Source organism: Myodes glareolus, chromosome X (genome assembly GCF_982192425.1).
Source record: "Myodes glareolus chromosome X, mMyoGla1.1, whole genome shotgun sequence".
NCBI lineage: Eukaryota > Metazoa > Chordata > Mammalia > Rodentia > Cricetidae > Myodes > Myodes glareolus.
The window spans coordinates 88,821,889-88,835,504 of record NC_142053.1 but is presented as its reverse complement, the minus strand read 5'-3'; the positions used below and the strand labels follow the sequence as shown (position 1 = coordinate 88,835,504).

The following is a 13,616-nucleotide window of genomic DNA, read 5'->3' as shown; positions in this document are numbered from 1 at the left end:
TTTTTAGCACATACCATACTGGTAAGAGATTAATTGCATCATTTCCACTCAAAGAGATAGCCTTCATAATCCTTGCTGGGGAAGTTTCCCTGAAAAGGATTTAGGAACTGTGGAGTGTGATGTCACATGCCTTTAATTTTAGCACTCCGGAGGCAGATCTGTTTTAGCTAGAGGCCAGCTTGGTCTATTGACATAACGAGTTACAGTCCAGGCAGGAATACATAGTTGAACCCAGTCTCAAAGAAAGTGGAGGAAAAAATGCAATATTTAAAAAATAAAGAAAAACTTTAAGGAAAGTCTCAATATTTTTTTTTACTTCCACAAAATTCTAAGTCTCTATAAAATGTACAGTAGGTGGGGTAGGAAGAGGTAGAAAAGCTAAGTATGCAAACAAAGAAATTAGCTTTGCAGGAGAATGTAGGAGTAGTACTAGTTGGGAAAAGTATTAGCAGAGCATCTGAGTATTTCAAACAGAATGGAATAAGTGGTTGAGGAGTTACTATGTTAGGTTTGACTCATGAGACTGAGCCTAGTACTAAAAGTCAAGCTATAAGCTGTAGTCCATGAAAGTGGGGTATAAGTTATATAATAATGACAATGCATGGGATTTGGTGTGCATACCGACTTACAACATTATACGCAACTCTCTAGAGTATAACCTTTGCTTTCCTCACAAGGACCTTGTGAAGTAAAGAGGAATATTGCCTACTTTACAGATAAACTAACCATAGCTCAGGACCTGAAAAGCTATATATTGTCAAAAGGTTCCAATATTTAAAGGACATTTACTTCTGTGTCCTCAAATCCTTTACCTGTGGTCTTGGGCAGTATACTTCAGGAGCTCAGCTAACTGTAAGGGATATTTGCAGATCTTCTGTACTGGAGTCAAAAGAAAACCATCGATAGCGATGTCAATCATCTGCTGCAAGAGTCGGCAGGCCTCAAAAAAGTGTTGATAGCGGCTGTCTTTCATCAGCTTGGAGAGTTCCATGCAGGCATCCAGGTGGTTGTTACAATATTCTGAGTAGATCCAGAATCCATCTTGCTGTGGAGAAAAGAAGGGGGGAAAAAAGGCTCAGAAACCCTAAAGAAGTCTTAAAATAATAGAAAGCCAGATCTTGTTCATGAAGAAGGATGCTTAAGAGAAATTCCACACTAGGTCAAAGTTGAGTATAATAGAGGGTTATTTATTTAGGGGTAGACTCACTGATCGCAATCCTCTTCTGGAATGGGGAACAGCAACCGAATCCTGCAGCCAGAAAAGAGGCCAGATGCGCACTTTACATCAGCATAAATAGTATAAGAGGCCATGCCCAACTGGTAACTTAGAGGCTTCTAGCTATAGGAATTCCTACAGCAGGTTCATATGTAAGAATATTAAGGTAATGTTAATTTTTATTTGATTCATAATTTAGTAATAAAAATTAAAAGATAGCCATGCAAATGGTAACTATAGAAACCAATTATAAAGTTCACATGGTGATGAGTAAGTGGGAACAGCAAAACAATTCTGGGTAGTTAAGGGAGACCAACTTTACCAATAGTAAAGAGAATGTGACAAATTAAATTGTAGTATCTATTAGAAGAGAGGAACCAGAGATTCTAGTTCTTAAAAAGACAGACTAACACATTCTGCCATTGAAAGACGCTATGAAAGTCTAAAGAGTATAATGAAATTTTCCTGAGGAAATTATTATCCATAAGAGTCAGAGGCCCAGGACACCTGCTGCAAGATAATGTCCCCTAGATGTGACAAGGGAAATGTACTCATGAAATCTCAATGTGATTGCCTGAAAAACACCACCATAATGACAACACTAGCTGACATGCCAATTCTACATGGACCTAACCTAGATGAAGAGCTACAGATGGCCAATGGCTGCTCTTTCTCTAAAGACAAACTCCTGCAGAGGTTATCCAATTCCAAAGGGGAATATATGTACATATGAGCTACACTCAATGGACTCAGTAAGTTGTATGTACAATGTGCATATATATATATATATATATGTATGTATATATATGTGTGTGTTGATATATATGCATACATGTGGATATAACAATAATAAGTGATCAATAATTTTTGAGGGAGAGGGGAAATATGGGAGCAGTGGGAACCAGAGGGCTATGTAGCTGTAATGTTCATGTATAAAGTTCCAAGAAAAATTTAAAAGATAGTACTTAAAGAAGGAGAAATGGAAAGAATCACATAGCTATCCGAAAACTTTCTAAGAAGCGTAAGACTATGGATCCCAAGGACAGAATTAAATAGGTGTGTTCTAGAGATAGCTAGGAGACAGAATGGCTAGAGTAAGCTACATGGGGAAAAAAAAAGAAAATATGGGGTCAATGACATAAGAATATTCTGGATGTTCAGAACCTTAGTGATTTTAGGTTTGAATCTTAGTAAGATAGGAAGTATTGAAGGACCTGATACATTTATAACAAATACATATTTAAAGAACACACATACAAGTAACATTATATGCAGCAAACAAGTTAAACTTAGGAATATACAAACTCATACAGTTTAATCAACATATTAGTGAATGATGAATGGATCAAAGAGGAAATAAAATATCTTCTGGAACTAAGTCAAATAAAACACAACAAAACCTCTGGTACCCATTAAATGGAGTCCTACAAGGGAATTTATAGCTAAAATATCATAAAAATCACAAATAAATGACTTAAGGAAGAAACAAAATTTTGGAAAAACAAGACTAAAACAAATCTAAACTTGGTCCATTGCACAATATAATAAAACTCACAGCATAAATTAATGAACTAGAAAAAATACAAAGAATCAACAAAATTAAGAGCTGGTGCTTTGAGAAAATAAGATCGACAGATCTTTGGGTCAATTAATGAAACGAAAAAACAAAAACGAGCAAAAATAATGACCCAAATCAACACAATTAGAGTGAAACATGGACAAATTACAACAGACACCAAAGAAATTCAGAATCTTATAAAGGAATATTTTAAAAACCTATATTCCAATAAGCTGGAAACTTAAAAGAAATAGATGAATTTCTAGATTAAGTCAAACCACCAAAATTAATCTAAGGAAGCAATCAACAACCTAAACAAACCCGTAACAAAAGAGAAGACTGAACTAGAAATAAAAAGTCTTCAAGCTACGAACAGTCCAGAGCCAGCTGGATTTACCGGGGAATTCTAGCAAATATTCAAAGACCTGTAACCAGCCCATTTTAAACATAAGAAGCAGCAGGAGGAGAAGAAATAAATATCATAAGCATTCCCAAACTCCTTCTATGAAGCCAGTATCACGCTAAAGCCCAAGCCAAGTAAAGACACAACAAAAAAAGAAAACTGCAGTACAATATCCCTAATGAGCAGGAGACTTTAAAATACTCAATAAAATGCTTGCAAATGAATAAAGGACATTTATCAAAAGGAGTATACACTATGACCAAGCCAGCTTTATTTATTCTGGAGATGCAGGGATGGTTTCGCATTTGCAAGTCAATAATTATAAGTACAAATGAACTTGAAGAGAAAAATCCCATGGCCATCCCAATTGATGATTCACAAAGAGGCCTGTGACAAAATCTAGCATTACTTCCTGATAAAACTCTCAGAGAGGGCAGAATTAGAGGGAACAACTTCAGCATAATTAAAGCTATACATGATAAGCCTACATTCAATATCATCCTATTTGAAGAAAAGCTTGAAGTAATTCCACTGAAGTCAGTAATGAGACACAGATGTCCACTATTTCTACTCCTTTTCAATACTGTGCTCAAAGAACCAGCAATAAGACAAGAGAAGGAAATTAAAAGGATACAAATAGGAAAATAATCCTTATTTGCAGATGACATATTATACTAAAAAAGACTCCACAAGTCTATCAGAAAACTTCTAGAAATGAAATAGAATTTCACCAACATGACAGGATACAGAATCAATTTTCACAAATCTGTAGATTTTCTATACTCCAAAAACATGTAGAGAAAGAGATCCCATGTACAATAGCCTCATAGAAAAGAAAACATCCAGGAATAACCTAAATCAAGAATGTGAATGACCTCTACAATGGAAACTTTAAACTTCTAAAGTAAGCGATAAAGAAAGACACTAGAAAATGGAAAGACACACCATGCTCATGGATTGATAGAATTAACATTGTGAAGATTACCATTCTACCAAAAGCCATTTACAAATTCCATGCAATCCCAATCAAAATTCTCATTACATTCTTAACAGGAACAGAGGAAAAAGCTAGCTTTATATTTGTATGGAACCACAAAAGTTCCTCAGATAGCCAAAACAATTATGAATTAAAAGAACAGTGCTGGAAGAATTACCATTCCAGAGTTCAAAATATATCATACAGTCAGAGTAAAAATAAACAAATGAACTATGGTATAGACATCAAACAAGACATGTAGAGACCAAAGGAACAAAATCAAAGATCCAAAGATGAATACATGTAACTACAGCCATTTAATATTAGACAAAAATATCAAAATCATAAGCTACAGAAAAAAAGCATCTTCAACAAATGGTGCTATGAAAACTGGTGTCTACATGTAAAAGAAAGAAATAAGAATCATATCTATCACCATGTACAACTATGTTCACAGCAGCATTATTTGTAGTAGCCAGAACCTGGAAACAACCTAGGTGCCTCTCAACTGAAGAATGGATAAAGGAAATGTGGTACAATGAAGTACTGCTCAGCTATATTAAAAAAAAAAGAAAAGAAAAGAAAAGAAAAGAAAAACAATGACATCAGGTAATTTGAAGGCAAATGGATAGAACTAGAAAAAGAAGTCATCCTAAGTGAGGTAACCCAGTAAGACAAACATAGTATGTACTCATTCATAAGTAGATATTAACTGTAAAGTAAAGGATAACCATGTTACAATCCACAGACCCAGAGAGGCTAGGTAACAAAGAGGGCCCAAGGGGAGAGGCATAGATCTCCCTGGGAAGGGGAAACAGAAGTGATCTTCTGTATGGACTGGGAGCAGGTGAGGATGGGAACTTGAGGGTTTGGGCTGGGAGGTGAGTAGATGGGGAGAGTATTGAAAAAGATGACTGTGAAGCGGGGCTTTTAGGGTCAGGTAAAAACCTGATTCAAGGGACTCCTATGAATCTACAAGGATGACCCCCAGCTAAGACCCCTAGTAATAGTGGATATGTAGACTCAACTGACCAACTCCTGTGATCAGATTGGTGACTACCCCAGTTGTCATCAGAGAGCCTTCATCCAGTGACTGATGGAAACAAATGCAGAGCCCCACAGCCAAACATTAGGCTGAGCTTGGGGAATCATGCTGACGTGAGGGAGGAAGTATTGTACAAACCAGGGAAAGAACATCACAAAAAAGTCCACAGTAACAACTAACCTGGCTCATAGGAACTCACAGGGTGTGAACTAACAACCAGAGAGCCTGCATGGGACCATCCTAAGCCCTCTACATATATATGACAGTTGTGTAGCTTGGTCTATTTGTAGGACTCCCAACAGTGCGAGTAAGGGCCGTTCCTAATGCTTCAGCTGGTACTTGGGAACCTGTTTTCCATACTGGATTGCCTTGTCCAGCCTAAATACAAGGGGAGGAGGTTAGTCCTACCTCAACTTGATATGCCATGTTTTGTTGACACCTATGGGAGGCCAAGGCAGTGATTGTACAAGCCTTTAATCCCATTTAATCCCAGCACTTGGGAGACAGAGCTAGGTGAATCTCTGTGAGTTCAAGGCCAGCCTGGTCTACATAATGAGTTCCAGGACAGACTCCAAAGCTGCAGAGAAAACCCTGTCAAAAAAAAAACCTACTGAAAAGAAATTCACTTTTAAAAAAATCAAAAAAGAAAAGAAACAACTGACTGAAGAGGAAGCCCACAGAATGGGAGAGAATCCTTGCCAGTTTATACCTCTGATAGAGGGTTAATAGATAGATTATATAGATAGCTAAAAACCCCAACAATTTAAAAATGACCCATTCAAAAGGTGGGCCTGGTATCTGAACAGCATTCTCAAAATAAGAAACAGAAAGAAAGAAAGAGAGAGAGAGAGAGAGAGAGAGAGAGAGAGAGAGAGAGAGAGGGAGAGGGAGAGGGAGAGAGAGAGAGAGAGAGAGAGAGAGAGAGAGAGAGAGAGAGAAAGAAAGAAAGAAAGAAAGAAAGAAAGAAAGAAAGAAAGAAAGAAAGAAAGAAATCTCTGTCCCTAGCAATTAGGGAAATGCAATTAAAATAACTTTGAAATTTCATCTTATCCCAGTAGAATGGCAAAGCTGAACAAAACAACCAAGAAGGAATGCTGGAGGGGATTTGGAGAAAAGGGAACCTCATTCATTACCGATATCTCAAACTTGTCCAGCCACTCTGCAAATCTGTGTAGATTCCTCAAAAAGCTAAAGCTATAGCCCTCCTTGGCATATGCCTAAAGGACTTGACTGCCTACTCTACAGACACTTGCTCATTCGTGCTCATTGCTGCTCTCTCCACGATAGTTAAGAAATGGGGAAAAAAAAACCTAAATGTTCTTCAAATGACAAAGGGATAAGATAAAAGTGATACATGTGCACTATGGCATGTTATTCAAGGTAAGGAAAATTGAAATCATAAAATTAGCAGGTAAACGGCCAGAACTAGCAAAGATAATATTGAGTGAGGCAATCCAGATACAGAAAAACGAACACTGTAAGGTCTCTTTCAACCATGAATCCTAGCTCCAAATCTGCAGATGTGAGTATATAATTTGAGTAACTACAGAAATCGGGAAAGTGAAGAGGGAACATTGTGGGGGCAAAATGGAGCAACAGAGACTGGAATGGTAGGGTACAAGTGATCTGAGGTGGGAAAAGGGAGAAGCAGGCAGCTTTAATTAGGGAAGAAGGAAAATAAATAATTACAGATGAATGAGGAGAAGAGGAAAATAAATTAGGGATGTCTGAAAAAGTCATAAGGAATTATACTGCTATCTACCTAAAATATTTGTGTATATATGTATATATAATATAGATACATATATATTATTCATACATAATTTAAATGAAAATTTCCCATTTTGGCAGGCAAAATTCTCTCCATAGACAAAACCCTCAACAGCAGGAATGAGAAATTCTCTTTTTAGTTGTTGGCCGGGGTAATCCTAGATACAGTCCAAACATTATAGGCCACTGCTGAGGTCCTTGGTTACCTCCCAGTTGTAGAATGTAACACCTTATTATTCATCATGTATACTATGAATTTCAGACAGAGTACCCAGACGACCTGAGCTGAATTTGACTTGAAAAGACTCCATCATGAGAAGGCTCTACCAGAAGGCACCAAACAAGCTTCCAAAGAAGGAAAATAACAAATAATAATACCAAATATAATGCTGTGAATGGAAACAATGTCTACCATGTCACGATAACCTCAAGAATGCAGTAGTGCTACACATACTTTGCAGTGGCCATCGGTTCTCTAACTGAACTTCTGCTTGAGGGAAATTATGGCTCATACTTGAATCCTAGTCAATTGCCCTAAGCTAGTGAAGTCATGGATCTTGGAGGAGCACCTACAACCACCTCCTCACTAAGCCACTGTAATACCTAACTAATTCTAAATGCTTATCCTTATACCCACACATAAGTATAGGCCTTACCCCTTATCAGAGAAACTTCTCTTAAAACTGACAGAGACCATGATAGAAAACCACAATCATTCACAGTACAGTTGTGAAGCCTCGCCCCAACTGATGTATCTACATCACAACTCCTGCACTTAAGACTCAGGTATACTGGTGAGGGGATATAAAGATTTTAAGGGCCAGAGGAACTGGAAGTTTTCTGTGAGAGTATGTCTCTTGGAAATGTCAGACGCTAAACCTATGAAGCTTTATCAACATGGCCGCCTAAACATTATGTGAACAAAGACACTACCAATAAATATGCTAACATGGAAGGAGGCAGCTCACAGGTCTCAGCTCTAGACAAAGAACTACAGGCAACTAAGGAAGGCTGAGAGCAGGGGAAATAGTCTTTCACAGGGAAGAGCACACCAACTGGTTATCCAATACCCAATGGTCAGCTCTTAAAACATACATACAAGTAATATTATAAACACTAAGCAGGCTATATTTATGTTTAGGAGTATATAAAATTAAAGAAAAAGGCACCATAAATTCTAGATAGAGTAATCAGGGACATATATGGGAGAGGTTAGAGGAAAGAAAGGGAAGGGAGAAATGATGTAATTATATTATGATTTCAAAAAATTTCAAGTAAGAATTATAAGTCTTTAGGAGTTAATTTAACACTATGCCCATCAGAGTAACAGTAGTCATTTTTCTCTTGGGGTCTATGGATCCACCTAGCCACAGGTTCCTCGTGCTACAAAGGTTCCAAGCATGCATTTGATCTTGCAACAGGACTTAAATACAATCATAAAATTGTTGGCTCCTCCCATTACACTCGTGTCACCATTGCATCAGTGGAGATGGCTTGTTCAGACCGTCTTTATTCTAGGTCATAGGGTTCACAACTGAGTAAGGCCAATGATTCTTTTTATCCTCCATCAGCATGCATAGACCTCTCAGCACCAAGCAAAGTAGCTACTGAGGACAAAGTTTCTAAGTCAGTAGTAGCCTGATTTTTCTATGTTCTATGCCTAAGGCATGTATTAGCCCGAGCAATGGGACCTTACCATGAAGTTCTGGAAGGTAATCAAGAGCATCAGCAATACCCTGTGATGTTTGGGGTTTGGGGGAACTCACTGGCCAACAATTCCAAAAGAAGCAATCTATTCCTGGGACTGGGCTTTGCATTTCATAGCCTCTGGCTGGCATCTAGTAGAAATATTTTTGCCCCTTTATAGAAAAACTTCATTTTAACTCTTTTTATGACATGTATAGGCATATTTTAGAAGCTTCTATGGTACTTTGGAAAAGTCTTTAATGCTATTTGTCACTCCTAGTTTTCCCCTTCTACCCTGTCATCCCTTCCCTGACCCTAATTTATCTCTCAGTGTTACACATTGCAGTTTTACCCTTTTCCAGCAGTGCATTCTATCTGCTGGCCCTGAATGCCCCTCTCCATGGCCCCTTAATAACTTCCTGAACTCTATGGGTATTCCAAATAAAACATACATATCTAAAGATTTAAAGGTAAATTAGTCTCTGAACCCTTGTCAGGGATGCTTCTATTTTCAGTAGATGATCATCAGCACAAAGACCTACAACTGGCCAAGTTGCAGAGAACCAAAGACTGCAGAATAGTCAGCCCTAACTGGAACTTTATATACTACTATTCCCCGGCCCTGAGGCTCAGGGATCAATGCAGGAAAAGAGGAAAGTGTGTAAATTCCGGAGCCAATGGATAACTCTAAGAAATCAATGTCGTCTGCACAAAGCAGCGAAGTTGCACACGTGAGCTCAGAGCAGTGCCAGCATGAAAATAACAGTGTAAACCATGCCAGGCCAAGTCCCAGAGAGAAGAGTTGGACAAGAAGTTTTACCACTAGCCAAGGAGCTTTAGGCAATTGTAGCTGCTGGAAGAGTAAAGGGCAGTTTTGTCTAAGAGTGAGGCACCTGATGAGCTGATAACACTCCAGTGGACGATCGGTCACATAGTGAAGAGTATTGAGCAGCACAAGTTGCCCTTGGTTGGGGAAAACAGGACACAAAGTTTGGGTGGGTGGGAAGACAATGAGAGACTTGACCTGGGAAGAGTTGGGGGACAGAAGGTGAATATTATTATGAGAAATTCTTGAAGAATTAAATAAAAACATAAAAGAATTCAAGTGCTAATTAAAATTAAAAACCATTAAGTAAATTAGTGTTTTGATTTTGAATTATCTCTCAAATACGTTTCTAAATTATACTAAATGAGTAGTTTAATAAAATAAAAAAGCTCACATAAAATTTAAGAATTAGTAGTGAGGTATAAAAGCTTTAACAATCTCTGCCATAAAATGTTTCCTAATTGGATAATAGCAACTCACTTTAGGACAGTGGCTCTGAATGTTAAGCTTTTCAGTGGAGCCCCGATTGAGTTTTACATTCAATATATGCTTTCACAGGAGAAATACTTCACTAGTCTTTGACTAAAGAGGAATCAATATTTTGCAACTGGGTTGTTATTTTTTATATTCCCAATATCACATGAATGTGTATTAAGAACTAAAAATAGCAATCCATTCAGATTAGCAAAGACTCTACTGAGAACATCAGGAAAGGAAAGTACAGAGATGAACAACTTGCAGGATTTCTTATCTTTATGTAATATGATTTATAAGAAGCATAGATTTATTTTTATTAAGTATTTGCTGAATTTTACTAAAGTATAATTTATTAAATATTTTATTAACTATAATGGATGCATAAAACATTTGCTTATCTAATGTATGTTGTTTACTTTATATGCTCTCATTATAAAATACCTGAGCATACATGTCTACTTTTTTTCTACTGAATTAGAGGTATTGAGGAAGGAGAAGGAGGTAGTCATGTAGAAGAATTACTCCCGTTTTTTCCTGTGATACTTGATGGTTTATAAAGTAGTGTGTTAATTACAGGACATCAATGGATTTCCTATTAGAAATATATCCGTCTCCCTTCCTGTAGTATACCCTAGGATTCAGCCATAGAGGAGGAAAAAATGAAGGCACTGTAGACCTCAGTATACAACCTAAGTGGTGTGAATGCAGCAATGGTTGGTTACAAAATTATTGCGGAAGTGGGGGAGGTGGTGGTGGTGGTACATGCCTTTAATCCCTGCACTCAGGGATCTCTGTGAGTTGAAGGGATTCCGTAGACCACCTTGGTCTACAGAATGAGTTCCAGGACAGTCAGAGATACACAGAGAAACCCTGTCTCAAAATAACATCAACAACAACAAGAACTACTGTGGCTCACCAGAGCCAAACAGAAGCAGGTGAAATGGGAATAGTTTATCAGAACTAATCAATCAAAAAAGTTAAGGATTTAAATCAAAACTATAATAGAGACTCAGATAGCATATGAGCAATAAAGAAAGAATTTTGTTACAAAACTATTGTTACAAAAGGAAGTACTTGATCAAATGAAATTGTTATCAGTGATTTACAAAAATAAGAAAGTCAGTCAATATACAGATATTAAAATATGTATTGATGTATAAGAGTACTTACATCATACTTTTACACATAGGGATAAAAGAGATCATAGAAATATGATTGAATGATTTCAAAATGTCAGGAGGAGAAAGAAAAATGTTAAAATTCCCTTGATTAGGGTAAATTACATGGTCCCACTGAAACATCCTTAAAACAGAACTGCAATAGATATTAGTAGAGTTAAATTATTTTAAAATTTAATACATGTATACAATAAATTATGAAAATATCTACCCTCCATCCTCCCCTTTCAATTTCTGTATTTTCTTTACTTTGCTCTATCCAAACTCTCTCTCTCTCCAGACCTCTGTCTCCAAACTCTGTCTCCAAACTCCAAAAGGATGATTCTCCCTCCCCCCAAAAACTACAACTGTTAACAGCTCCTCATTAATGCATAGGATCTGGAGAATACCTTTCCCACTTATGATTGGATTTTGAACCTTAGAAAATAATTTACTTCTGCCACTTTGCTAGACCAATGCAATTACTTAACTGTATTCTAAATCTCATCAATCTTTCCACAGGTAAGTATAACTATTCACCTCTCATCAAAAAAGTCTTTCTTTACAGCAAGTGAAGACTATCACAGAAAGTCACAATTGGATGCAATACAAAGATCAAAACATTGTTGAGAATACAGCCCCAATGGATACATCTACATCCCATTTCCTGTATCTATGGCTCAGCACCACCACAGAAGTGGGAGGGCAGAAAGGCTGTGAGACAGGAAATTTGCTGTCAAACAGTCTGTCCTAGAAATGGCTGCATAAACAAGTCCAGAACAATGACAATGGACATGTTAATGCGGAAGTGGTAAAATTTCACAGGGACCCACCCACAGACAAAGAACTATAGGAAACTAATGACTTCTTAGAGAAGAAGAATTAGCCTCTCCCAGGTATGAGCCATCTTACTGATTGCCCAATGCAAAGTGGTCAGTCATGAAACTATATATATATATATATATATATATATATATATATATATTTGAACAAAAAGTGACTGAGCTCTGTGTGTGTGTGTGTGTGTGTGTGTGTGTGTGTGTGTGTGTGTCCAAAGAAAAAGAAGCTATCAACTCCAGAGTGGTGGGGACATGGGAGGCATTAGTAGAAGGGTAAATGAAGAGGGGCTGAAGGTAGGAAAGGGAGAAGGTAAGTGATATAATTCTATTTCATTAAAAATATCTTTTAAAAAATTGTAGCCATCTTCTAAGTATGATATGGTTATGCAGCAGCTTTGGTAACCTGAGGAAGCCATACACAAGATCGAGGCATACATTATTAATTAGGATTTCTATATTGCTATGATAAAGCACCATGTTCAAAAGCAACTTGGGGAGGAAAGAATTTAATTAATCTTACACTTCAGGTAACAGTATATCACTGAGGGAAGTCAGGGCAGGGATGTATGTAGGGCAGTAACCTATAGGCAGGAACTGAAGCAGAAGAGATGTAGGACTGTTGTTTACTGACTTGCTCCCCTCGGCTTGAAAGAGAGAATTAGCCTCCCCTAGGGATGAGCCCCCTAGGTTGTCCAAGAAAAAATGGTCAGTCCTAAAATCACACTCACAAGCTATGTTAAACAGACTCAGCAGGTTGCATTTATATAGTTATGTATTTATTTATATGTGTAATAATAATAATAATAATAATAATAATAATAATAATAATAATAATAATAAAGAGGCCATTAATTGGAAGGGACATGGGAAGTGTTGAGGAGACAGGACATGGAGGAGCTGGAGAGAAGAGTTCTTCAGAAGATCCTGGCAGTCCTAGTAGTCTGCACTTATGAGACAACTGACAGTTCACATAGCAGCATCCTGACTCCAACCTGTATCAGTGAAATCTCCAGGGATTTTAGTTGATTACTTTTTTGCCTTCACATTCTCTAGCTATACGATACATTCTATCTCCTCTTGTTTTCCTAGAAGGAAGTCATCTCCCAGAGGTAAGCAGTTCCTGCTACAGTTGTCCTAACCCAAGGACCTATTCCTATAGCTTTAAGATTCTCCAGGTCTTTGATTTACAAGATGTCTCCCTCCAGGTGTCCCTACTGTCTGAACTGCTTTTCCTGGAGCCATTCCAGCACAGCAACCCAGCTTTCGCATTTTATAAGCTTCCTAAGCTACCACTTTTATTTCCTGGAATTATTTTAGCTACCTCTTTCTCGAATGTTCTGTCTCAATGACTCAGAGTAACTACCAAGCATTAAGTCCATGATAACCCAACATGCCCCCTGCTCCAGCCTTACTGCCATGTGCAGTCAAGCTCTCATAACAAACGGACCTCCATTGACCCAACTTATTGTCACTCATCCAAGGCCTCATGATTTGAAAACATCCACAGTTTTCTCTGCCACCATGCACATGTCTAAAAATGGTCTTTCAATTTTTAGCACTAGTGTTGTTTCCCACCACTGGTATCTAGCCAATAGACACAGCTGTAGAAATTAGGACCCCAGTGGTTCTGAAAGCCACTGCACACCTTCTACAGCTCTGGCTG

General features: G+C 37.6%; 1 protein-coding gene across 15 annotated transcripts in view; it reads right to left on the bottom strand.

The window, feature by feature from the left end:
• The window catches only part of Arhgef9 (Cdc42 guanine nucleotide exchange factor 9), a 311,302-nt gene that overhangs the window by 35,568 nt on the left and 262,118 nt on the right, over nt 1–13,616 (bottom strand). For all 15 annotated transcript variants that reach the window (XM_048417886.3, XM_048417873.3, XM_087903201.1 and 12 more), the window contains one exon: nt 813–1,045. In XM_048417886.3, coding sequence (XP_048273843.1) covers nt 813–1,045 — 233 coding nt within the window. The remainder of the gene's footprint in view (nt 1–812; nt 1,046–13,616) is intronic.